At 43.5% G+C, this 24931-nt stretch overlaps 2 protein-coding genes across 2 annotated transcripts; one reads left to right on the top strand and one right to left on the bottom strand.

The window, feature by feature from the left end:
* The first annotated feature begins 13297 nt into the window (after positions 1-13297).
* LOC123113951 (SART-1 family protein DOT2) lies at positions 13298-14848 on the top strand. The gene is made up of 4 exons (XM_044535290.1): positions 13298-13516; positions 13688-13903; positions 14001-14332; positions 14441-14848. Exons 2-4 carry the CDS (start codon positions 13708-13710, stop codon positions 14663-14665), a joined length of 753 nt encoding a protein of 250 aa, XP_044391225.1. The 5' UTR covers positions 13298-13516; positions 13688-13707; the 3' UTR covers positions 14666-14848.
* A 1732-nt stretch (positions 14849-16580) lies between these two features.
* Positions 16581-19776, bottom strand: LOC123115195 (indole-2-monooxygenase). Its single transcript, XM_044536424.1, has 3 exons — positions 19759-19776; positions 17903-18877; positions 16581-17616 (listed from the first exon to the last, which is right to left on the bottom strand). The coding sequence occupies exons 1-3, from the start codon at positions 19774-19776 to the stop codon at positions 16984-16986; spliced, it is 1626 nt and encodes a 541-aa protein (XP_044392359.1). The 3' UTR covers positions 16581-16983.
* Between the last annotated feature and the right edge of the window lie 5155 nt (positions 19777-24931).

Below are 24931 nucleotides of genomic sequence, written 5' to 3'. Positions count from 1 at the left end.
GGTTGAATACCAAGAGCCCTCCCCGTGACCGTTTGGGACTCACTTTCAATTAAGAAGTCATACCAATGGCACGGTTGGGTTACCCACGCCCGTGTTAATGAGAATCCCGGAATAAGGGGACACGATCTCTGCTTTGACAAGACGTGCCAAGGAAACCGTCTCGCTAAACGCGCTGAGGTGGGACAGTAAAACGATTCGAATAAAAGCTTGGCCGTGGCGTGATGCCACACTACGGAATACATCAGCAGATTAGATTTGTGAAAATATTATTCTCTCTACGGTGGTATGTGGAACTTATTTTGCAGAGCCGGACACTATCCTTGTGTTCAAACATCTTCTATGAAGTATTCGGAGGAGGAACTCGCCTTGCAATGCCGAAGATAATTTGCGCGCCGGACTCGTCGTCATTGAAGCCTGGTTCAGGGGCTACTGAGGGAGTCCCAGATTAGGGGGTGTCCGGATGGCCGGACTATGACCTTTGGCCAGACTCCTGGACTATGAAGATACAAGATTGAAGACTTCGTCCCGTGTCCGGATGGGACTTTCCTTGGCGTGGAAGGAAAGCTTGGCGATACGGATATGTAGATATCCTCCCATTGTAACCGACTCTATGTAACCCTAACCCTCTCTGGTGTCTATATAAACCGGAGGGTTTTAGTCCGTAGGACGAACAACAATCATACCATAGGCTAGCTTCTAGGGTTTAGCCTCTCTGATCTCATGGTAGATCTACTCTTGTACTACCCATATCATCAATATTAATCAAGCAGGAGTAGGGTTTTACCTCCATCGAGAGGGCCCGAACCTGGGTAAAAACATCGTGTCCCTTGTCTCCTGTTACCATCCGCCTAGACGCACAGTTCGGGACCCCCTACCCGAGATCCGCCGGTTTTGACACCGACACTCACTTTTACCAAATTTAGCATTAAGATCTAAAGACTCCGAATTCTTGGGATGCCTTTTAGGAAAAGTTGATTCATCATCAGTCCCATAATCATCAAAATTCATATTGCAAAACATAGGTCTAATAGGAGACGCATCAATAACTTTAAGATCCTCGTCATTATTTTCACGGAAACTAGAAGAACACGCTTTTATAAAGCTTCTTTCTTAGCACGCAATCTAGCGGCTCTTTCCTTGCACTCGTCAATGGATATTCTCATTACTTTGAGAGACTCATTGATAACATGCTTAGGAGGAGAAGGTCTAAGTTTAAGATAATCAACATCAAGAGAAAGTCTATCAACGTTCCTAGCCAAATCATCAACTTTGAGCAATTTTTCTTCAAGCAAAGCATTAAAATTATTTTGAGAAATAATAAATTCTTTCACACTATTCTCAAAATCAGAGGGCATCTCATTAAAATTACCATAAGAATTATTGTAGGAATTTCCATAATTATTAGAGGAATTACTAGGGAACGGTCTAGCATTAAAATTTCCACTATAAGCATTGTTTCCAAAACTATTCCTACCAACAAAATTCACATCCATAGATTCATTATTATTCTCAATCAAGGAAGACAAAGGCATATCATTAGGATCAAGAGGAGTATTTTTAGTAGCAAACATCTTCATAAGTTCATCCATCTTTCCACACAAAACATTGATTTCTTCTATAGCATGCACTTTTTTACTAGAAGATCTTTTGGTGTGCCATTGAGAATAATTAGCCATAATATTATCAAGAAGTTTTGTAGCATCTCCTAACGTGATTTCCATAAATGTGCCTCCCGCGGCCGAATCTAAGAGATTTCTAGAAGCAAAGTTCAAACCGGCATAAAATTTTTGTATGATCATCCATAAATTCAAATCATGAGTAGGGCAATTGCGAAGCATCAATTTCATTCTTTCCCAAGATTGGGCAACATGCTCATGATCAAGTTGTTTAAAATTCATAATAGCGTTCCTAAGAGTGATGATCTTAGCGGGAGGAAAAATACTTAGAGATAAAAGCATCTTTGCACTTGTTCCAAGAATCAATACTATTTTTAGGCAAAGACGAAAACCAAACTTTAGCACGATCTCTAAGTGAAAACGGAAATAACTTTAATTTGAAAATATTGTTATCCGTATCTTTCTTCTTTTGCATATCACACAAATCAACAAAATTGTTTAGATGAGTAGCGGCATCTTCACTAGGAAGGCCGACGAATTGATCTTTCATAACAAGATTCAGCAAAGCATCATTGATTTCACAAGACTCAACATCATTAAGAGGAGCAATCGGAGTACTAAGGAAATCATTATTATTGGTATTCAAGAAATCACACAATTTGGTATTATCTTGCGCCATGGCAACAAGTAATCCAACACACAAGCAAACAGAAAAACGGCAAGCAAAAAGAGAGGAGGAGATTGGGAGAGAGGGCGAATAAAACGGCAAGGGTGAAGTGGCGGATAGGAAAACGAGAGGCAAATGACAAATAATCTAAATGCGAGGGAGATGGGTTTGTGATGGTTACTTGGTATGTCTTGACTTGAGCGAAGACCTCCCCGACAACGGCGCCAGAAATCCTTCTTGATACGTCTTGAGCTAGCGTTGGTTTTCCCCGAAGAGGAGAGGGTGATGCAGCAAGTGTAGCGTAAGTATTTCCCTCAGTTTTGAGAACCAAGGTATCAATCCAGTAGGAGGCTCCTCAAAAGTCCCACGCACCTACACAAACAAAATGAGAACTCGCAACCAACGCAATAAAGGGGTTGTCAATCCCTTCACGGCCACTTGCGAAAGTGAGATCTGATAGAGATAGTATGATAAGATAAATATATTTTTTGGTATTTTATAATATAGATGCAAAAAAGTAAAGATGCAAATAAAAGAAGATTGAAAGCAAATATGATAAGAGATAGACCCGGGGGCCATAGATTTCACTAGAGGCTTCTCTCAAGATAGCATAAGTATTACGGTGGGTGAACAAATTACTGTCGAGCAATTGATAGAAAAGCGCATAGTTATGAGATTATCTAGGCATGATCATGTATATAGGCATCACGGCCATAACAAGTAGACCGACTCCTGCCTGCATCTACTACTATTACTCCACACATCGACCGACTCCTGCCTGCATCTAGAGTATTAAGTTCATAAGAACAGAGTAACGCATTAAGCAAGATGACATGATGTAGAGGGATAAACTCATGCAATATGATATAAACCCCATCTTGTTATCCTCGATGGCAACAATACAATACGTGTCTTGCAACCCTTTCTGTCACTGGGTAAGAACACCACAAGATTGAACCCAAAGCTAAACACTTCTCCCATGGCAAGAAAGATCAATCTAGTAGGCCAAACCAAACTGATAATTCGAAGAGACTTGCAAAGATAACTCAATCATACATAAAAGAATTCAGAGAAGATTCAATTATTATACATAGATAAATCTGATCATAAACCCACAATTCATCGGATCTCGACAAACACACCGCAAAAAGAGATTACATTGAATAGATCTCCACAAGAGAGGGGGAGAACATTGTATTGAGATCCAAAAAGAGAGAAGAAGCCATCTAGCTAATAACTATGGACCCGTAGGTCTGTGGTAAACTACTCACAACTCATAGGAGGGGCAAGGATGTTGATGTAGAAGCCCTCCATGGTCGATTCTCCCTCCGGCAGAGTGCCGGCGAAGGCTCCAAGATGGGATCTCGCGGATACAGAAGGTTACGGCAGTGGAAATTGTGTTTCGTGGTGCTCCTGGATGTTTTCGGGGTACGTAGGTATATATAGGTGGAAGAAGTACGTCGGTGGCCGTCCAAGGGGCCCACGAGACAGGGGGCGCGCCCTACAGGGGGGCGTGGCCCCCTATCTCGTGGGGTCCTCGGGAGCTTCTTGACTTGCACTCCAAGCTCTCCGGCTCTTGTTCGTTACAAAAATTACACTCCCGAAGGTTTCATTTCGCTTGGACTCCATTTGATATTCCTTTTCTTCGAAATACTGAAATAGGCAAAAAAAACAACAATATGGGCTGGGCCTCTGGTTAGTAGGTTAGTCCCAAAAATGATATAAATGTGTAGAATAAAGCCCATAAACATCCAAAAGGGGTAATATAATAGCATGGAACAATAAAAAATTATAGATATGTTGGAGACGTATCAGTGTCCTTTCCCAGTGACAACAGGGGCAGTAAGGCACGTATTGTATTGTTGCCATCGAGGATAAAAAGATGGGGTTTATATCATATTGCTTGAGTTTATCCCTCTACATAATGTCATCTTGCTTAAAGCGTTACTCTGTTCTTATGAACTTAATACTCTAGATGCATGCTGGATAGCGGTCGATGTGTGGAGTAATAGTAGTAGATGCAGGCAGGAGTCGGTCTACTTGTCATGGACGTGATGCCTATATACATGATCATGCCTAGATATTCTTATAACTATGCACTTTTCTACCAATTGCTCGACAGTAATTTGTTCACCCACCGTAATACTTATGCTATCTTGAGAGAAGCCACTAGTGAAACCCATGCCCCCCGGGTCTATTCTCTATTATATAAGTTTCTGATTTACTTTATTTTGCAATCTTTACTTTTCAATCTATATCATAAAAATACGAAAAATATTTATCTTATCATATTATCTCTATCAGATCTCACTTTAGCAAGTGGACGTGAAGGGATTGACAACCCTTTTATCGCGTTGGTTGCGAGGTTCTTGTTTGTTTGTGTAGGTGCGAGGGACTTGCATGGAGCCTCCTACTGGATTGATACCTTGGTTCTCAAAAACTGAGGGAAATACTTACGCTACTTTGCTGCATCACCATTTCCTCTTCAAGGGAAAAACCAACGCATGCTCAAGAGGTAGCAGGGAGGTGCTGCCGAAATTTGCGTCAGATCCGGAGCAAAGCATGGGAAAATGAACCCAATCTACACATACTTGGGTGGGATTAGGACCTATCTTTACCTATTAGCGTGTAGGTTGCATGGACGTAATAAAACTGACAAACTCCATTAACTGATGGATATGGTTTGCTTAATTATGTATATGTTTCTTGTGTGTCCAGTAGGAAGTCAATATGAGTGGTCGTGCGTGGATATACACCGGTTACACTAGTCAGACAGTTTGGACCGAGGAATGGTTAACAAAAACCAAGGGGTTTGTTAGAGCCGCATTTGCAAATGGCCAGAAATTAAGCTGGTGCCCCTGTGTCCGGTGCGACGACTATAATCAGAGGGGCGAGCTTGAAATGAGTAAACACCTGCAAAAGTTTGGTTTTACGCCTGGTTACATGGTCTGGACATTACATGGTGAGTCTGCCCAACGTGCCAGAGCCGAGGTGGTTCGTCGTTGCACCGACGAGAATGGTACCGGGATGGAAGACATGGTGCAAAACATTGACGATGCTCGGGACTCGGACGAGGAGATGGAGGAATCTTCAAAGGCCTTCACTGAAATGTTGGAGTCCTCAAAACGTCCTCTCCACGAGCACACTGAGCTTTGTCAGCTTGATGCCATCTCACAAATAATGGCTTTGAAGGCTCAATTCAACTTGGGCAGAGAATGCTACGACGCGATGATGACAGTATTCGGACGATTTCTACCCAAAGGCCATGTGCTACCTGCAAACCTGTACCAGTCAGACAAAATCCTCCATGCTCTTAAGATGCACTATGAGAAGATAAATGCCTGTGAGAAAGGATGTGTCTTATTTAGGCGTCAGTGTGAGGACTTGAACTATTGTCCCATTTGGAAGTCTTCCAGGTATGTTGTGGTAGACAACGGTATGGGTGAGAAGACGTAGACCAAAATACCCATTAACGTTCTTCGGTATATGCCAATCGTACCAAGACTTCAACGTCTTTTCATGGTCAAAGAGACGGCTAGACAGATGACATGGCACAAAACGGGCAAAAGAACCGAACTAGATGCAGATGGGAATGTGATGATGGTGCACACATCGGATGGTGAAGCGTGGTAGCGCTTCAATGCATTACATAAGGAAAAAATGGCAGATCCTAGGCATCCTCGAGTCGCCGTCAGCACGGATGGGTTCAGTGTGTTTGGTCAGATGGCAGCCCAATACAGTTGTTGGCCCATGTTTGTCATTCCACTCAATCCCCCCCCCGGGCAGATTATGCAAAGAAAGAACATTTTCCTGACATTGATAATTCCAGGGCCCAACTATTCAGGGAAGAAAATGAATGTGTACATGCAGCCTCTTAAGGACGAATTGCAAGAAGCTTGGGATAATGGGTTCAAGACATACGACGCCTTTAGCAAACAGAACTTCATAATGCATGTCTGGTACATGTACTCGACGCATGACTTGCTGGCGTATGCGCTATTCATTGGCTGGTGTGTGCATGGAAGGTTCCCGTGCCCCACATGCAAGTGAGCTCTTGAGTTTCGTTGGCTGACGGCAGGGCACAAGTATATTTGCTTCGACTTGCATAGACCGTTTCTAGATCCTTGCAATAAGTTCAGGAAAGACAAGAAGAACTTCATCAATGGTAGAGTTGTCAAACACTTTGCACCACCTGCGTTGACAGGCCAACAGTCCCTAGATCAGTTAAATGCTCTCGAGCCAGATCCAGAACGTCCAGGGTATTTCAAGGGGTATAATAAGGAACACGCTTGGACTCACAAGACATGCTTCTGGGATCTGCCTTACTTCAAAGACCCCCTTTGCCTACACAACATCGACGTGATGCACACTGAAAAGAATATCGCCGAAGCCATTTTTGGTACATTGTTCGGCATAGAGGGGAAATCAAAGGATAAAACTAAGGTTAGAGTCGATCAAGAGGAGCTATGTGATAGAACGTTACAAAACATGCAAGAATCGAAAGGAAAGCGGAACTGGACGAAGCCAAAGGCATGCTTCAATCTTGGAAGGCCAGCTATGAGGGAAATTATTTTGCGGGTGAAAATGCAGTTGATGTTCCCCGATGGATATGCAGCAAATCTAAAGAGGGGAGCGAGTCTTGAAAAATTGAAAATATTTGTTCTAAAATGTCATGATTTGCACATATAGATTGAGCGAATAATGCCGGTGATGTTGTGTGGCTTCATCCCTGAGGATGAATGGCTAGTACCGGCAGAGCTGAGATATTTCTTCTGTGTTCTTTGTGCGAAAGAACTACCGCTTGGCCTCCTAGAAGAAATGGAACAGTTGGCACCGGAGTTGATCTGCAAGTTACAGATGATCTTTCCGCCAAGCTTCTTTAATCCAATGCAACACTTGATTTTGTATTTCCCGACCGAGGCAAGATTGGGGGGGGTGCAAAATCATTGGTGCTACTCAACTTAGAGGATGCAAAGGACGCTTCGAGCAAAATGTAAAAATAAACATAGAATTGAAGCATCGATGGCCGAGGCATTCATCACTGAGGAGGCAGCAAACTTCGTGACAGCACACTACAAAGCCAAAAATCGTCATTTGCTTAATCCGAAGCCTCATACAATGCTGACGACCCAAAAAATCGTTGGTGCTACTCAACTGAGATGATCGCCGGTGTCTTGTGCGAGATGCTGGCCGACATTGTGTTTCGTCGGTTTTGGGTAATTTCTCCTTTACAGAATTAAAAATCAACACTACCTAGTGATTGTACTAATCAGTGTTGTCGTGTTTGATTGCAGACCTTCTACAGGGTCTTAGAGGGAGAGCAGGAGGCCGCGTCTATGGTTGTCGAAGCTGAGTGCAAGCGCCTACTTCAGAACTTACGGCACGAGGCTCGGGTGCATGCCGTTCGAGACTACTGCGCCTCGAAGGGTATTAAGAGGGGCAAGAAGAAGTGTTGCGACAAGTTTCTGAGTAAGGAGAAGTACTTGCAGGTAATTACCTATTCTTAAGGCCTTGAACTTAGTTTTCTTGATTTGATTCGTAGGCGTAGCACTGAAATTTCTCTTGACTAACTTAGGTGCCCCCGAGATGGTGTGCGGATAAGATGGACTATTGGGAGGCGTTGGTGGATATATGGTGCTCTTCCCAATGGCTAGTCGAACACCATAGGGCCAAGGATAAGCGTGACCAAATGGTTAGTGTGCCACACCATCAAGGGAGCTCCAACCTGTTTGAGTACGGGGATCACTGCGTATGTGGTTTGCTACATGATTCATGCAATTTCATTCTTCATGCTAGCATTTTTCCCTTCCAAAATGACTTAATATGCTTAGTTAGTTAAAAAATGGCATAACTACCTTGGATAGTAGATTTAGGACATAAGTAACTCTAAAATGACATAATAATCTTAGATAGCTCTATAAAATAACTAAATATGCTTTAGTTAGTTAAAAATGGCATAACTGCCTTGGATAGCTCAATAACGACCTAAACTAATCTTAACTAGTTCATTCATGACATAATTAGCTCTAAAATGTCATAATAACCTTAGATAGCTCTATAAAAGGCCTAAATATGCTTTAGTTAGATAAAAAATGGAATAACTACCTTGGATAGCTCAATAATGACATAATTAGCATACTTTCGTCAAAAATGGCATAATAATCTTGGTTACCTCCAAAATGACCTAAACTTAGCTTATTTTCCTTGAAAATGGCATAATAACCTCACTTAGCTCCAAAATGACCTATTTACATAGCAATATCATTGTTCATGCTAGCTTGAGCCCTTAACTAATATTTTGTTCCTCCCTCTCAGGCGCACCACAACAAGAAGCATGTGCCAAATCTGTTCGACCTCTATGGCATGGCCCATAGTGCCCCTTACAAGAAGGCCAAGGCATTCTCGGAGTCTGATCTAGATCATCCAGTGAGCTTCACCAACATATCCTCCCACCAGAAGCTCGTGAGGTACAAAGACGAGGGGAAGACGAGGAAAGGGGAGGACTTTAACCCGAGCCAGGATCCTTTTGATACAGAGTTAGTGATGATACCTAGTGGCGGGAGGTCCCATGGCTCCGTAGCCATTGGTGATGGACTGATACGTTGTCCTAGGACTCTCTCGCAGATCAAGAAGTGCCAGAGTAGCTCTGCTCCTGAGATAAGGCCTGCACGACCCGCGGAGCTCGCCATGGCGGTTAATTTTACGGACTCTCTCACCTTTCCTCCATTACATTATGTGTGCGTCTGTCGATGATTACAATGCTAACGAGGAGTGGTATGTTGCAGGCATTGGTTGAGAAAGAGAGATTGAACACCCAGACGCTTTTGGAGGAGGCAAAAAGGGAGGCGGCAGAGAGGGAGAGGGAGATGGAGGAGAGGATAGCTAAGCTATTGGAGGAGGAGAGGAACCGGAACGAGGTGTCTCACCGGGACCTATACGAGCTCCTCGTGGTACGTTTCTCGTGCATATTAGCCAAATCATGCACGTAATGTTCGCATTAATAACTAATATGACTGACTCGTGAGAACCAAATGTGCAGACCATGTACGAGAAAAATGGTCAGACCCCTCCGCCGATGCCCAAGATTGCTCCGGCGACCACGGTGAGTTTGATTTGAATGGTTGTTAGTTACTAGTATTCACATTTCAGTTGCATCATGCTAACGGGACATTATTGGAAATTATCTTTGGTGCAGCATGCCTCCCGACAAAGCATCGATCAATCCTTCTGCATCTGGCAATGGCGGAACCCCGACCGATCCTTCACCTCCGTTTGCCACTGGCGCAGCCCCGACCATTCCTTCACCTCTATGATAATGGTATTTTTCTTCTTATTTAGCCTATTTAGTCCATTTATGACATATTTTTAGCCTATTTAGTCCACAAATGACATAATAAGATGAAGAAAATCAAGGAAGAGGAAGAAAAGAAGAAGAAGAAGAAGAAGAAGAAGAAGAAGAAGAAGAAGAAGAAGATTCTTCTTCTTCTTCTTCTTTTCCTCATCTTACTTGTTTTTATTCGTAAATGCCATAATAATCTTGCTAACCTCATAAATGTCATATACTTAGCTTGTTGTCCTCTAAAATTACACAATAAGCTTAGTTAGGTCAAAAATGGCATAATTAGCTAGGTTAGCTAAAAAATGACCAAGTTTACCTAGGTTAGCTCCAATATGATCCATTTAACCTACGTTAGCTCCAAAATGATCCATTTAACCTATGTTAGCTCCAAAATGACCTATTTACCTAGCTTAGCTCTAAATTGACCTACACACTTGGCATTTTACCTACCTTAGCCCAAAAATGGCATTTTTACCTATATTAGTTAGAAAAGAAGAAGATAAATACTAGGAGAGGAGAGAAAGAAAGAGAAGATAAATTCGTCTTCTTCTTCTTCTTCTTCTTCTTTTCCTCCTCTTCCTTTTCTTCTAGCTAGTTGTCTTCTTCTTCTTCTAACTTTCATCTTTCCCAATTTGCAGATTTGCTTTAGATGAGGAAGCTTGCATTGATGGGGTGTCCTATTCTTCTATTGCTTCCTTGTTGTTAATGAAAACTTGTTTGGATATGTATGTCTATATGGATATGTTGTTGGAAACTTGTTTCTGGATATGTATGTATATATGGATATGTTGGACTTTGTTGAACTATGTTGTTGGATATGTTGGATTTGATGAAATATATTGCTGGACATGCTGTTATATGTTGTTGGATATGTTGGAGTTGTTTGTATGTATATCTGTGTGTTTTCCTGTCAAATTAAATGGATTCAAATAAAAACAGGTGATATATAGCCTCTTTGTCATCTGCTAGCGGACGGCAAAGAGCTTTGCCGTCCGCTAGCATACGGCAAAGAGGACACGTGGCAGCTACCTGTAGAAACTAGGAACACTGGGCTGCCTATTTGGCCACTTTGCCGTCCGCCAGCAGACGACAAAGTGGCCAAATAGGACTGGCAAACATGGTCTGCTATGTCGTCCGCTGGCAGAAGGCATAGCTGGCCACGTGGCAGCTTCTCAGTGCTGGCCGAGCTGAGCTCTTTGCCGTCTGTCAGCAGACGGCAAAGAGCTTTGCCTCTTTGCTGTCTGCTGGCGGACGACAAAGCACACGCCGTTAACCCCTAACGGCTCTCACCCCACCCCACTGTCGTCCATGATCTTTTCCGTTTGCTGGGCTCCGACAGCGGACGGCACAACCCTTTGCCGGCCCTCTTTCAGACGGACAGTTTGCCGTCCGCTGGCGGACGGCGTAGGACTTTGCCGTCTGCCATCCATGCCTTTGTTGTCTGCCATGGCAGAATGCAAAGAAGCTGATTCCAGTAGTGTATGTGATACTCGGAGTAGCCAATCGCTTCAACTTTTATTGAATCATTCCAAAAAAATACCTAGACCTCCACTTCGGCCTGACCTACTAATTGCAAAGCTTTTATTGAAATCTAAAGAACCTGGTAAACTTCGACATGAGATCCCTCAGTCTATGTTTCAAGGATACAAAGAATCGAGGGGGCATGTTGCCTCGTCATGTCACGAAGCTCTCTCACTATCGCGGGTTTGCCAGCCCCGTGACAGTTCCAGACCAAGAGACTCACTGCGCCTGGCGCAGCACACCTTGGGGCCCGCCATCTCACGCATCTGTGTTTTTGTTCGGCAAGGTGTTCTTTCCTAACAGCGTCAGGGTCACTTTGTTTCTCTTGGGTTCTTGCTTTGAAGAAGGGCTCGCCAGGACCTCAGGATGGGGAAGTGCTAGCAGTGATTGTCCCGTCCCCGTACTGGGAACCGGTGAACTCTTGTTCGCCTCAGCTTCATGGTTCGCCCCCCTCTTCCTGTTCTTCTCAGCCTCTTCTCTCGCAACGTCTGGTAGGATCTCTAGGTCTTCCTCCTTGGCATAGTGATCCCGTGGAAACAGTGACATACCACCTCTTCCCTGACCACGCCCTGAACGACCTCTACCTCAGACTCCTGTGTTTCCTTTTCCTTCCCCTATCCGCGTCCTGGGCCTCTGAACCGTCCTGCCTTCAGGTCCTTAAACACAAGTGATTTTTGGGGGTGCACCCCATCCCCACACTCCTTAAACATATGCCCAAGATGGCCACAAACCTCACACCAATCTGGCAAACACTCGAATTTAACCCGGAACAGTTGTCTCTTTTGCTTGATGACAAGGGAAATGGTATTCTTGAGGGGCTTAGTAACATCAATTCTCACCCGCACACGATAGAAATTCCCTTCAAAATCTGGTGACTTTGGCTCTACATAGATGTACTCCCCAATCGTGGAAGCTAGGGTTTTAATCTTGGAGAAGAAACCCTCAGGAAAGTCATGGATCTGAATCTATATGTCAATCTTATCAAGGGCAATTGTGGATGGCTTAGTGAAGCCATCATAATGAGCTATCACCACTGCCTTACCCTTGAACGTCCAGGGGCCTTCCTCCATTACCCTCTCCCAGTCACCAAGACAAGCAAACTGCAGGGAGTACAAATTACCTTCAAGTGGGCGAATCTTCACATCTTGTGCCAAGTCCCACACCGCTCGCATGTTCCTGAAGAACCAATATTGACTGTAGGTTTTATCCGCGTGCACACGGGCGAGTGCCATCCATCTAGTTGCTTCTACGGGTATCTCATCATCACCCACCTCCACATCTTGCTAATCATCCTCTCTAAGCCCTAATTCTTCCATCATCGCCTCCAACTCAGTGGTAGCCGACCCCAAGCCTGAAGCGCCTGAAGCCATTAGATCTCCCTCCCGAGAGGTTTTTCTGCGGGCGGTGGTTCCCTACTTTGCCCCGTTCCCGCTGCGCGGCCTTGGGACCGGCGACCCCGGCTAACTGCTGCGGTGAAGGAGGGGGAGGGGATCGTAGTCTCTACGGTGGTGGGCGTCGTCGCCGCCAAGAGGAAAGTTAACCCTAGCGAGAGGGGAGATTCCTAGCAGGGACTGCTAGAGTTGTGAAGGCTTGTTTTTTTTGAGGGGTAGTTGTGAATATATCTGGCCATGGGCCGGGCCGGGCTTGGGCCGGGCCTAAAAAAGCCCATGGCAGAAAACTGAGGCCCAGGCTCTCCTAGGCCCTACCATCGGGCCTACTTTTCAAGCCCAAGCCCGGCCCATTTGGTAAAAAGCCCTCAAAATCCCTTAGGGCTTAGGGCCGTGGGCCGCGCCTCTTCCTTAAAATGCCAATATGCCAAGCCCAAGCCCGTTCAGGCCCTGCTGCTGGGCTCAAAACTTAGGCCCAAGCCCGGCCCACAAGCAAGCCCATCGGGCCTAGGCCCTGGATTTTGGGGCTGGGCCTGGGTGGGCCGACGGGGCCGGGCCTGAGATGGCCAGGACTAGTTGTGAAGGCTTGTGTGAGAAAGCTAGCTATATCACTGTAAGTAGATCGGCCTTTTATTTTTGAGAAGAAGATGTAGATCGGCCCTGGTTAGGCCGAGAACTAGCGCACGACCGGCCCACCTCTCCTTCTAGTGGGCCACTACTTCAGTTCGGCTGTAAAAAAAACATAACGGTTTCGCCCCGTAATGTCATATACCTATATATCTCGTCTCGAACAGGCCGGGTCGTTCGTGCTTTTCTTCGCCGGATCTCGCAAAAATCCTCTTCGTCGGATCTCGCAAAAATCCTCTTCGCCGGCGCCGGCGACAGCGTGGGGGTCACCGCCTCTGCCCGCACATAGCCTCCCTCCCTCACACCGTGCACTACCATTCCCCCCGACGCGACCCCGACCCTTTTCCTTCTGCTGTTGGTAAGCAAGCAAACCCTAGCCCGATTCCTTCGGTTGCTGTTCGTTTTGCTCTGCTTCTGCCTTTGCATTGCTTCGGAGAATCAGTCGGCGCCATCCGATCGCATATCGGCCCATCGATTTCGCGGTCCATTACCCTAAGCGTAAGCCTAAAGTCATAGTACGTAATTTCAGGGAGGATAACTGAATTTGGTATGGGTGAAAAGGCGTCAGAATCATTGCCCCAGGGCCGGGAGGAGGCTCCAAGGAAGCAGGAAGGTGCTGCGGCTTACGGTCCTCCGGCCTTTGCAGAATTGGCGACAGGAAACAAGGGCCGAGGGGACGTGCGGCAGAATAAGATCGTAATCACAGAGATGGATGAGTTTGTGTTGGGCTTACAACTGAATGCAGGTAACCTGCTTGAAGTATTTTCTGAATGAATTTGAAAGGGCACAGGAGTTGACTAACAAATCAAGTCTACTGATGTCGTGTATCATTTGTTTTGTAGAAACACACAAGCGAGAAGCGCAAGATGTGTTTGCGGACGAAGACGACGGCACGGTGTCTTCAAACACAAGCGGGTCAGCGGCAAGGAAAAAGATAGCTGGCACTGGAGACGAAGTAAAGGATGGACAAGAGGGAGCAGTCAAACTGGATGAGGTTCTACATGAAGCTGAAATTGGCAAAGGTTTGGCTGGTGCTCTGAAGCTTCTTAAGGACAGAGGGACACTTGATGAGGGTGGTGAAAAAACCAGTGACAAGAAGAAAAGCAAGCCTGTTGGTATCAAGGATGGACCAAAAGAAATTCACATAGAGAGAACTGATGAGTTTGGTCGAGTGGTAAGTACTAGATCCAAATGATTTTTTTCTGCATTAACTCTCATCAGGAATAATAATAGATTACACACAATGGTAACATTTCTCAGAGCCTAATGATTTTGTCCACAGATGACTATGAAGGAGGCATTTCGGGAGCTTTCACACAAATTCCATGGCAAGGGCCCTGGCAAGACGAAGCAGGAGAAACGGCAGAGGAAGTACCAGGATGAGTTGAAAACCAAGCGGATGAAATCTTCCGACACGCCTTTAATGTCCGTGGAGAAGATGAGGGAGGCCCAAGCGCGCAGGAAAACACCATACCTTGTTTTAAGCGGCAATGCAAAATCAACTTAGCAACATACTTCTAAATTGTTTACGGTCTCCTGCTCATGCATGTAATTCCTTAAATCATTTTGACATTCTCAGATGCCTTATGGAAAATGCACAATTATTTCTCTGGTTCTGTACCGGGATTGGCGGGCTGTAGTTTCTTAGCTAAATTTTTATTTTCTGTCATCAAATCTTGAGCACGGTTAATTTATGTCTGTTTTGGGTCATTAGTAATGCTTGCTGTTAATCTACATTATACAGTGTAAACCCACTTAAGCCTCCAATGCAGACCACTAGATCATGTTTGGATGATTTAGACTAAGATTTAGATTTTGGACGAATCACAAACTCCCTTGAGATATTTATATGATGGGATCCCAGTTCGCTGTAAATGCATATCTAATGAAAAATTAATTACCACAAAAAAATTAGGCTAATTAAAATGGTTAACTGAATTGTCGAATGTTATTTGAGTAACTTTAGCCTAAGAGGTTATGGCTGGCAAGGGTTAGGTTTTCATAGTTGGAGTGCTGGAAGAACATTTTGGGGATATGTCCAGTTTACACGGGGGTGGCGTTTGGCTCCCGAAGGACATGAAAAGTGATTCGTTAAGAAATATTACTCCTTCCAGTTTACAAGGGCCTGCGACAATTTGACCAACATAACATGAGTTATATAATATCACAAAGAACATATACCATTAAAAACTTCAAATGTTATATTTTCTAACGGTGTACCTTTTGTGACATACAATTTTATATTAGTCGTATTATCGATCTTGGTATACGTCTGTGCCTTTTAAACCTGATAAAAGGAGAAAATACCTAACAAAGTTCCACAAACAAATGACATATATTGTGTTATGGAAAGAAAAAAATCTGAGTTTTAAGCGGCAATGCAAAATCAAGGCGTGCTGGCTAGCGACATACTCTCTCCATCCCAAGATAACTATCTCAACTTTGTACTAAAGTTGAGACACTTATTTTGGGACCGAGGGAGTACTTGTAAATTGTTAATTTCTCTTGCTGATGCATGTACTTCCTTAATCATTTTGACATCCTCAGACACCTTCATGGAAAATGCACAATCGTTGACAGGGATTGGCGCTCCATAGTAGTTCTTTGCTAAAAATTTACTAGCTTATATTTTTTTTTCGAGTGGAGCTAATTCATGTCTATTTTGGGTGCAGAAAGAGCATCCTGGGAGTCGGACACACATGCCTGGCGATAAAAAGGTTGGCTTTGATATTTCGAGTTCTGATAAAACATCTTCAAGGCATGTCCACTTGTCCAGTATACACCTAACTTCATGAATTCTTCAGACATAACATCTGCCAGGCGTGTTAAAACCGGGTTAACAAAATTCAGATGGCAAGTCCTAGTACAAATTTACTTTTCTGCTTGACGATATGATGCACTGCTAATTCATAAAATTGAATGGGATGATTTCCACGGATTTGACACAAGCATTCCAGAACACCCTTAACAGATTCAATAGATTGTAGCTTAAGTTATAAGTTATGAAAGAATGCCCTTTGAGCTTAAATCTCTTCCAAAATGTTTCGATATCGCACTAAAATTTGATCTATGAACAATGTGTGTTGTAGCTTCCGAAATTTGATCTATGAACTATGGAAATGTTTTTATCTATGCCCTTTGAGCTTAAAGTTCTTCCGAAATGGTTCCCAATGTACGAACACTTCCCTGCATTGTGATGGGCAATAGAATCAGCCAGTTTATGTGAGGAAACCTTCTGAGTTTAAATTGTTCGCCTGTACTCCATGGTACGCAACTGCGGATCATTTTACTTCATCCACAAGGCGCAAAGAATAGCTTGGATCTTAAGGTTTTTTCTGCATGCATGCATGAACTCAACTAAATTACTCAACACACCTTAACTATTATTCTGAAGAAGCATAACTAGAATTAGAAGCCGTATGTTGCCGGGAGCTCTCAGTTCCCCTTAAACGAGACAGTTTCTTGTACATATAAACTCTTTCCCCTTAATGAAAAGACAGGCCTCCTCCTATCTTTGGAGGGAGGGTGCAATACAAGCTTACCATAGGGTGCAAAAAAAAAGAAGTAAAGGTAACCATCAAATCTCGGATCGATGGGTGCTCTAGATTGGCTAAGAGCAGGCTCGTGAAATGAACAAAGCCCTCCAGCAGCTCCTACACTAGAATATGGGGCATCCATCCAAGATCCGGCGGTTCACATTCAATTTTCTATTTTGGCAACCTATGGTTAGCTTGTATTGTAGTCTCCCACGTTATTGGAAAATCATATCGGAATTCGTATAAATTTAAGCTATACTACGGTGTGCTGTGCATGCAGTACTTGCATTTAGTGGTGGTATGGTATTTTCGGGACAAGAATGAGCTTCTCCTTCCGACTCATCGTCACTCCAAACACGTCGGCCATGTCAACATCCTCCTCCCGCATCCCGTCGGGGAGCTCCCAGTCGAAGCAATAGACAAGGTTGGCGAGCATGACCTCTACAGTGGCCAGCCCGAAGCCCATCCCAGGGCAAATCCTTCGCCCGGCTCCAAACGGCAAGAACTGGAAATCCCTCCCTTTGAAGTCGGCAGCTGCTTTGGCTCCGTCCATGAACCTCTCCGGCCAGAACTCCTCCGCATTCTCACCCCAGGACTCGGTGTCTCTGCAGAGAGCCCACGCGTTGACGATGGTGCGTGTCCCAGCCGGTACCATATAGCCGTTGACATCGTCGCACTCCGCCATGGTGATGCGCGGGACGAGAAGCGGCACCGGCGGGTGTAGCCGGAGCGTCTCCTTCACGACGGCCTTGAGGTATGGCATGCCGCTTAGGTCATCCTCCTTGACTGTTTTCTGGCCCTTGGGTGTCTTGCTCCTCACCTCGGCCTGAAGTTTGGCCATGAAGTGTGACTTCCGCATGAGCTCAGCCATGGCGAACTCCAGGACAATGAATGACGTGTCTGTTCCCGCTGCAAACATGTCCTGTTTACACATAATGGAATTATACTCATATTATGATTGAATTTTAACCATAAATAATATCAACTACTCCGTTCACAAATATAAGATGTTTCGGATATTACAATATGGACTACATACGGACTGAAATGAGTGAACGAACACACTAAAATACGTCTATATACACCCGATTCACAAAAAAGTTATACCAGCTTATGTTTGTGAACCGAGGGAGTAATTAATTAGCACATGTTTTAATGTCGGCTTAATTGGCAATACTATTTAAGCGTCACGAAATTCAGAGAATTACCATTAAAATGGCCTTGACGTTGTCTCTAGTGAGATTGTACTCGTGTTGAAGAGAGAGGAGGACATCCACCAAGTCTCTGTCTTGATCTTGCTCATCGTGTTGATGTTGTACTCCTCCTACTAGCCATGGTGATTTGGTTGCGTGGTCGTCTATGATCTTATCGAGCAACTCGTCCCATCTCTTCTTCAGCCTGCACGTCCTGGCCAGCACCACTCGCCGGAGCAGACCGACCTTGGCCAAGCTCGGGAAGTAGTCCTCCAGGTTGAACCCCCCTATCGCGGCCACGTTCCCGGCGATGAGCTCCCGGAACAGCTCGTTCCTGCCTTCCACCCTGAAGAACTTCCCGCACACGGCGCGGCACACCACATCGTTAGTGAAGGCGCCGAGCAGCTCGGTCATGTCGACCGCGGAGTGCGCCTCCGTGGCCGCCCGGAGCTTGACGACCACGAGGCGCGTCTCCTCCTCGCGGGCGCCCTGGAGCGTGCGCACCTTCCGGGCGCTCAGCAGGTGGGTGGTGACGAGCTTGCGTGCCTGCCGCCAGTACTCACCGTAGGGGGCGAGGGCGACGTCGGAGGGGCCGCTGAGGAGGACACCGGCGACGATGGACGGCGGGCGGGAGGCGAAGACGTGATCGTGCGTGCGTAGAACGGCCTCGGCGGCACTCGGGGAGGAGACGACGAGGTTGGGCACCTGGCCGAGGCGGAGGAGCATGAGGCCGCCGCGGCCGGCGTGCTTCCGGGAGAGCTCGGCAAGGGAGATGTGCGGGTCGGGGCCGACGAGGTGCAGGTGGCCTATGAGAGGGAGCTTCGGAGGCGACGGTGGGAGGCGGCGGCCATTGTCATGGCAATTGTTCGCTGATCGTCTTGCCAAGTAGTAGCGGCCTACTACGAAGAAGCAGAGCAAGAGTGAGAGCAGAACTTCTGGGGAAAAGATGGTGAGTAGTACTTGAGCCATATCGCCTCGTATGCTCTGAGACTATGGCTGCTGCTCTCTTGTTGGTGCGCGCACGCTTTTATAGCCGAGGGTGGATGCAATTCATCCCAACAAGCATGCCTACCGCAGATTAACCGGTGATTGAGATGGTTAGGTGGACAGTGGTATCAGGGTTCAAATCCTGGTGCTCGCATTATTTCTGGATTTATTTCAGGATTTCCGGCGATGTGCTTTCAGTGGGAGGAGACGTTCTCGTCGACGACAAAGCGCCTACGGTGGCTTCGTAAATCTCAAGATGATATGCCGGCTCAGTCTTTCGAAGGTGTTCATAGGGGTAGGGTGTGCGTGTGTGCGTTCATAGGGGTGAGTGTATGCGCGTGTATATGAGCGTTTGTGTCTGTACTGATGCTCAAAAAAAAACAAGCATGCCTACCACGGATAATCAGTGGTGCATGTCTCGGGGTTTCTTTTTCTGAAGATCTTTCTTCCATTCTCTGTACATAGTGGTGCATGCCGGCTCAGTCTTTCGGAGGTGTTCATAGGGGTAGAGTGTGCATGTGTGCGTTCATAGGGGTGAGTGTATGCGCGTGTATATGAGCATTTGTGTCTGTACTGATGCTCAAAAAAAAACAACCATGCCTACCACGGATAATCAGTGGTGTATGTCTCGGGGTTTCTTTTTCTGAAGATCTTTCTTCCATTCTCTGTACATTTTGGCCTGAAACATGTCCTTAACAAGAGTGCAACTATCGTATTACATATATGAGACTGGATTAACTATCGTGCATGGGAGGTCCTCCAGCCATTGATTGCTACGCCGTTATTCGTGCTAGACCGTGCAAGTGCAACTCACCCATATTTTTTTCATACGATTCAAATATTCTATCAATTTTATCATTTGAACACCAAGTCAAATTTATCACCTGGTTGCACATGTGCATTTCTCGTAATGAAGCCTTCCAAACAAAATCAATCTTGAATATATTTTGACAAAAAATAAAATCTAGGCTACAAAACATGATGAAACAGGTAAAAAAAATCAGTGATTTTTTAGAAATTTAGGAAAAGGTCAAAAATCTTCAAAACTTTTTTTGAACAAACTTGACCTACTGATGTACTCGTATAAAACTTTCGACAAAGAGCTCCCTAAAATATCGGAGCAAAAAAAAAATCCAAGACAATATAGAGTGACTCTAATATAGTGCTAATTTTGTTTTCTTCGCCAACAATACCACGAAAGGCTTTTCTTCGCAAGAAAAACATATGTGTGCATAACAGTTGAGCAAGTTTGTTGTAAAAAAATCATAATTTTTGACCATTTTTGCAATATATTTCAGACTTTTATCATGTCACTGATTTCAATTTTTAAACTGTCCAAATGTATTCGAGGGTGGTCTTATTTCAAAGTATTAATCGCAAGGAACAAACTGGCACAAACCGATTATAAATTAGACTTTTGATTCAATGGATAAATAAGATTCAATCTTCAAAATCAAATGAAGAAGGCATGGGCGAGTGGAGTACATTACATGTAAGGTAATAAGTAATGGAAGAGAGAGATTGGCTCAGGCATGGGATCCTCCCGTGCATGATAGAATCTTTTTTCTCCAATGTATATCTCCTTCGGTCCACATAATTGCGTTCTCTCTGGAAAACCTAGCTAGGGCTATGCTAGGTACGTATGAAAACGTTCTTATAAAGCTAGGCCAAAATTGCATTTGAAATCTTAGGATTCCGTTAAAATAATATTGGGTGGAAACACGTCTCTATAAATATTCGATTAAAACATTACCATATGTGACATGTGCAAACATAATTATATAACTTCCCATGGAACAAGTTCCTAACATTTATTGTAGCCTTTTTGTGCAATATTGCATTCTCTCTCTCTCTCTCTCTCTCTCTCTGTGTGTGTGTGTGTGTGTGAGAGAGAGAGAGAGAGAGAGAGAGAGCTGAGCTCGAGCAAGCAACGATTGGGCATTCAAGCTTGTTGCTAGGATCACGCTCAATTGAATCAACCAAGACTAAGTTGGCATTCTAATTTGCAGCTAGAATCAAGAGCAGCTTCATTGAGCTTCGTAGAACCTTCAACGAGACTGGACTGCAATTCGGTTGCTATGCCCGGCTATAAACTTTGGCAAGCCTAAAATTGACATTTGAACTTGTTGATAGGATCGAGCTTGGTAGAACCTCAAGTGAGCCTAAATTTGCATTAGAGCTTTTTGCGAGGCTGAGATCATTTATACCGACGTTTCGACCAAGATCGATGGAATCCTAAGCAAAATTAAATTGGTGTTATAGCTTTCTAACAAGCTCGAGCTTGACCTTATGGAGAGCTCGTAAAACTCAACATGAGCTCAAGCTAGCCCGTATTAGCATTGAGCTTGATCCTAGACTTGAGTTCAGGGTAGATTGAAGTTTGCAAAAGTTAAGAAAAGTTAATAATTATGAAAATCATTGTACACTAATGTAGAATTGGAAATAAGTTTGACAAAACGTTAACCATCATTTAGACAAAAAAATTATCATTTAGTTTTTGTCAAAATAATCAAACTCACAATTAGTGTCACAATACATTTTCAATTGTAGGTTTAATCTGTTTTTTAGCGATAGTGTTGTAAGTAGAGTCACGAACTGTTTGTTTATTCTCATTATTAAACATTTGTGTAATATATTTGTTGTCAAAACCATTAGTTTTTCTGTGTGTTTGCATTCCTACACTGTATTTAGAATTAGTTTGAGCTACCATTGTATTGTGTTAGATTAATTTCTCATCATAATAACGATAAAATAGTAGTACAAATAATTAAGCCCGGTGGCAAGTTCTATGACTTACAATCTGACCTATAAATGGGTAACATTATTTGTACTAAACTTTTTTATTTCATTATAACTATTCTTTGACATACAATCTGACTGAATATTATTTTTAACTACTCCTTGCAAAATAAACCACATAATTGAGACACACTATTTCTATTCCACAATTTTAATATATATTGTGCATAATAGAATAACATCAAATTTAGAGGATATATTACAAAGGAAAATGATGTATGATGTTTTCTTTTCGAGAGGCTACCCTTAAATATATTTTCCTCAAAAGATATTCTAGATTAAATAGTTTTTTAAAGAAAGAAAGAAAAGGAAGTCTTCACATATTTATTTATGTCATGTAGATGAATTGCAATCTGTATGTGTTCATGTCTATTTCATAGTATCATCAAATATCATGGCTGAAAACTCTGAAGCTAATTGAAGTTTTCTAGTGCAAGATTAATGAAATATTATAGAGTATGCAAAATATCAGTCGGTTAATAAAAAATTCTAGAGTGTTCGAAAAGAAATTCTATGAGGGATTTGTCCTTGAGTTTTGCTTTTTTATTGGTTCTTTCTTAGCCAGATAGATATATCTTTTCACGGTCCTCTTTGTTGGAAAGATCTTTCAAGTTCCTAGTTTCAGCTATCCACATGTATCACATGCATACCTTTCCCTTGATCTTGGGAATAGTCATTCAGCTCAACTCGTTTGAAAGATGGCCACTTTTTTTCTTGGCTTTATCTACACTCTGCATAGTAATGCTTGTTTTCTACCTCATAAAAAAAATTACTCCGTCCGTTCCTAAATATAAGATATTTAAATTTTCTCTATTTTCTTGATTTGTATGCATCTAGACGCGTTTTAATGTGTATATAAACTTATTTTAATCCGCATGTAGTCCATATTGCAATATCTATGACATCTTATAACTAGAAACGGAGGGAGTAGTATCTATTGCAATAGATATGTACTGAAATAAACGATTATGTTTTTTTCTTGGTTTGACACATAGGCTGCTCATAAAGTCGCAACTCTATCCTGAAAATAGTAGTGGCATGCACCACTTACCCTAGTTGGTTAAAAATCAACCCAACTCATCAGAATTTATGCAATGACGATATGATTCCAATAAATCATATATGGACTCATGACCCTTTATACTTTTGGGCCTACGATGATAGATTTGAATACCTTCAGCACATAGAAATTAGACCTCAATAATAAATGCCCTAGCAAAGAGCTTTTATTTCCTAGTCTCGGGGATCACTTAGCTTGAGTGGTCATTCTTGAACGAACGACACATGACGTGGGATGTCACTGTCTTTAATAGCATATGCCTGAAGCTGTGTGGGAGGTGTGGACTGAAGTATTTCTTTCACCTTGGTGATCTTGAATTTTAGTGCTAGATGTAGATCAAGAAAAAGAGGTTCTATGTTCGTATAGAGAGGGGGTAAATTCTTGCTCCATTATTAACAATTTGTAAATATGGCCACCCGTTTTGTTTTGACTCTATGGAACTGGCTCAGGTTTCCCTCATTCCCACTATCATGGACTTTGGATTCTAGATGAGATCCCACTACTATGTCGAACCTCGAGCAAGACTGAATTGGCATTTAGGCTTCTTCCAACTTCCAAGGCTCAATTTCGGCATGAAGAAAGCTCACGAAAGTTGGAAAAAATTGTTCAATAGCGAATGAAGTTCAATTTTCGCTTAGGGGGAGAAGTAAAGAAAACTTGGTTGACGTCAAGCTTGACTTAATAAAGTATCTCTGTTCAACTTTCGCCCAGGAAGGGAAGTAAAGAAATTTTTGTTGAGCTCAAGCTCGACTTAACAAAGTACCTTTGTGCTACAGGAAAAAAATATTCCGATGATACAAAAAAAGTGAGTCAAGTAAAGCTCAACTGGGTTTGAGAGCTTGGCTCGCCAAAATTATAAATAGATATTTTAAAGGGAGAACGTTTGCGCTAACGCTCCCTCACACGGTGCGATGTGAATCATTGATCAGCTCTATGCATGCTCCCCGTGATTAGCATTGTGCCTTGATGCGTCATGTCCTTGAAGGAAATATGCCCTAGAGGCAACAATAAAGTTGTTCTTTATTTCCTCATATCATGATAAATGTTTATTATTCATGCTAGAATTGTATTAACCGGAAACATAATACATGTGTGAATACATAGACAAACTTAATGTCACTAGTATGCCTCTACCTGACTAGCTCATTAATCAATGATGTTTATGTTTCCTAACCATAGACATGTGTTGTCATTTGATTAACGGGATCAAATCATTAGGAGAATGATGTGATTGACATGACCCATTCCGTTAGCTTAGCACTTGATCGTTTAGTATGTTGCTATTGCTTTCTTCATGACTTATACATGTTCCTACAACTATGAGATTATGCAACTCCCGTTTACCGGAGGAACACTTTGTGTGCTACCAAACGTCACAACGTAACTGGGTGATTATAAAGGAGCTCTACAGGTGTCTCCAAAGGTACATGTTAGGTTGGCGTATTTCGAGATTAGGATTTGTCACTCCGATTGTCGGAGAGGTATCTCTGGGCCCTCTCGGTAATGCACATCACTATAAGCCTTGCAAGCAATTTAGCTAATGAGTTAGTTACAGAATGATGCATTACGTAACGAGTAAAGAGACTTGCCGGTAACGAGATTGAACTAGGTATTGAGATACCGATGATCGAATCTCGGGCAAGTAACATACCGATGACAAAGGGAACAACGTATTTTGTTATGCGGTTTGACTGATAAAGATCTTCGTAGAATATGTAGGAGCCAATATGAGCATCCAGGTTACGCTATTGGTTATTGACCGGAAATAGTTCTAGGTCATGTCTACATAGTTCTTGAACCCGTAGGGTCCGCACGCTTAACGTTTTGTTGACGATATAGTATTATATGAGTTATGTATGTTGGTAACCGAATGTTGTTCGGAGTCCCGGATGAGATCATGGTCATGACGAGGAACTCCGGAATGGTCCGGAGATAAAGTTTGATATATGGGATAATAGTGTTTGATCTCCGGAAGAGTTCCGGAATTCACCGGAAGGGGTTCCGGATGTTTCCCGAAATGTTTGGGTACGAGAACACGTTATTTGGGCCAAAGGGAAAAGCCCACAAGGTTTTTGGAAAGCGCAAAAGGAAGTTTTGCGGAGTCTAGGGGCCAGACGCCAGGGTCCCTGGCGTCTGGGTCCAGACGCCGGGAACCCTGGCGTCTGGCCCTGGAGTCCGAGAAGGAATCTTGCCTTTCG

Source organism: Triticum aestivum, chromosome 5B, assembly GCF_018294505.1.
Source record: "Triticum aestivum cultivar Chinese Spring chromosome 5B, IWGSC CS RefSeq v2.1, whole genome shotgun sequence".
Classification (NCBI taxonomy): Eukaryota; Viridiplantae; Streptophyta; class Magnoliopsida; order Poales; family Poaceae; genus Triticum; species Triticum aestivum.
Note: the sequence above shows the minus strand (reverse complement) of the source record. Positions and strands in the feature narration are given on the sequence as shown.

What these genes read in the sequence shown, in the direction of transcription:
- LOC123113951 (XM_044535290.1), top strand. Translation starts at nt 13,708, where the DNA reads ATGGGTGAAAAGGCGTCAGAATCATTGCCCCAGGGCCGGGAGGAGGCT. An exon ending in GGGCTTACAACTGAATGCAG is followed by an intron (nt 13,904 to 14,000) that starts GTAACCTGCTTG and finishes TTTGTTTTGTAG; the next exon opens with AAACACACAAGCGAGAAGCG. An exon ending in CTGATGAGTTTGGTCGAGTG is followed by an intron (nt 14,333 to 14,440) that starts GTAAGTACTAGA and finishes TTTTGTCCACAG; the next exon opens with ATGACTATGAAGGAGGCATT.
- LOC123115195 (XM_044536424.1), bottom strand. An exon ending in ACGTCAAGGCCATTTTAATG is followed by an intron (nt 17,617 to 17,902) that starts GTAATTCTCTGA and finishes ATGTGTAAACAG; the next exon opens with GACATGTTTGCAGCGGGAAC.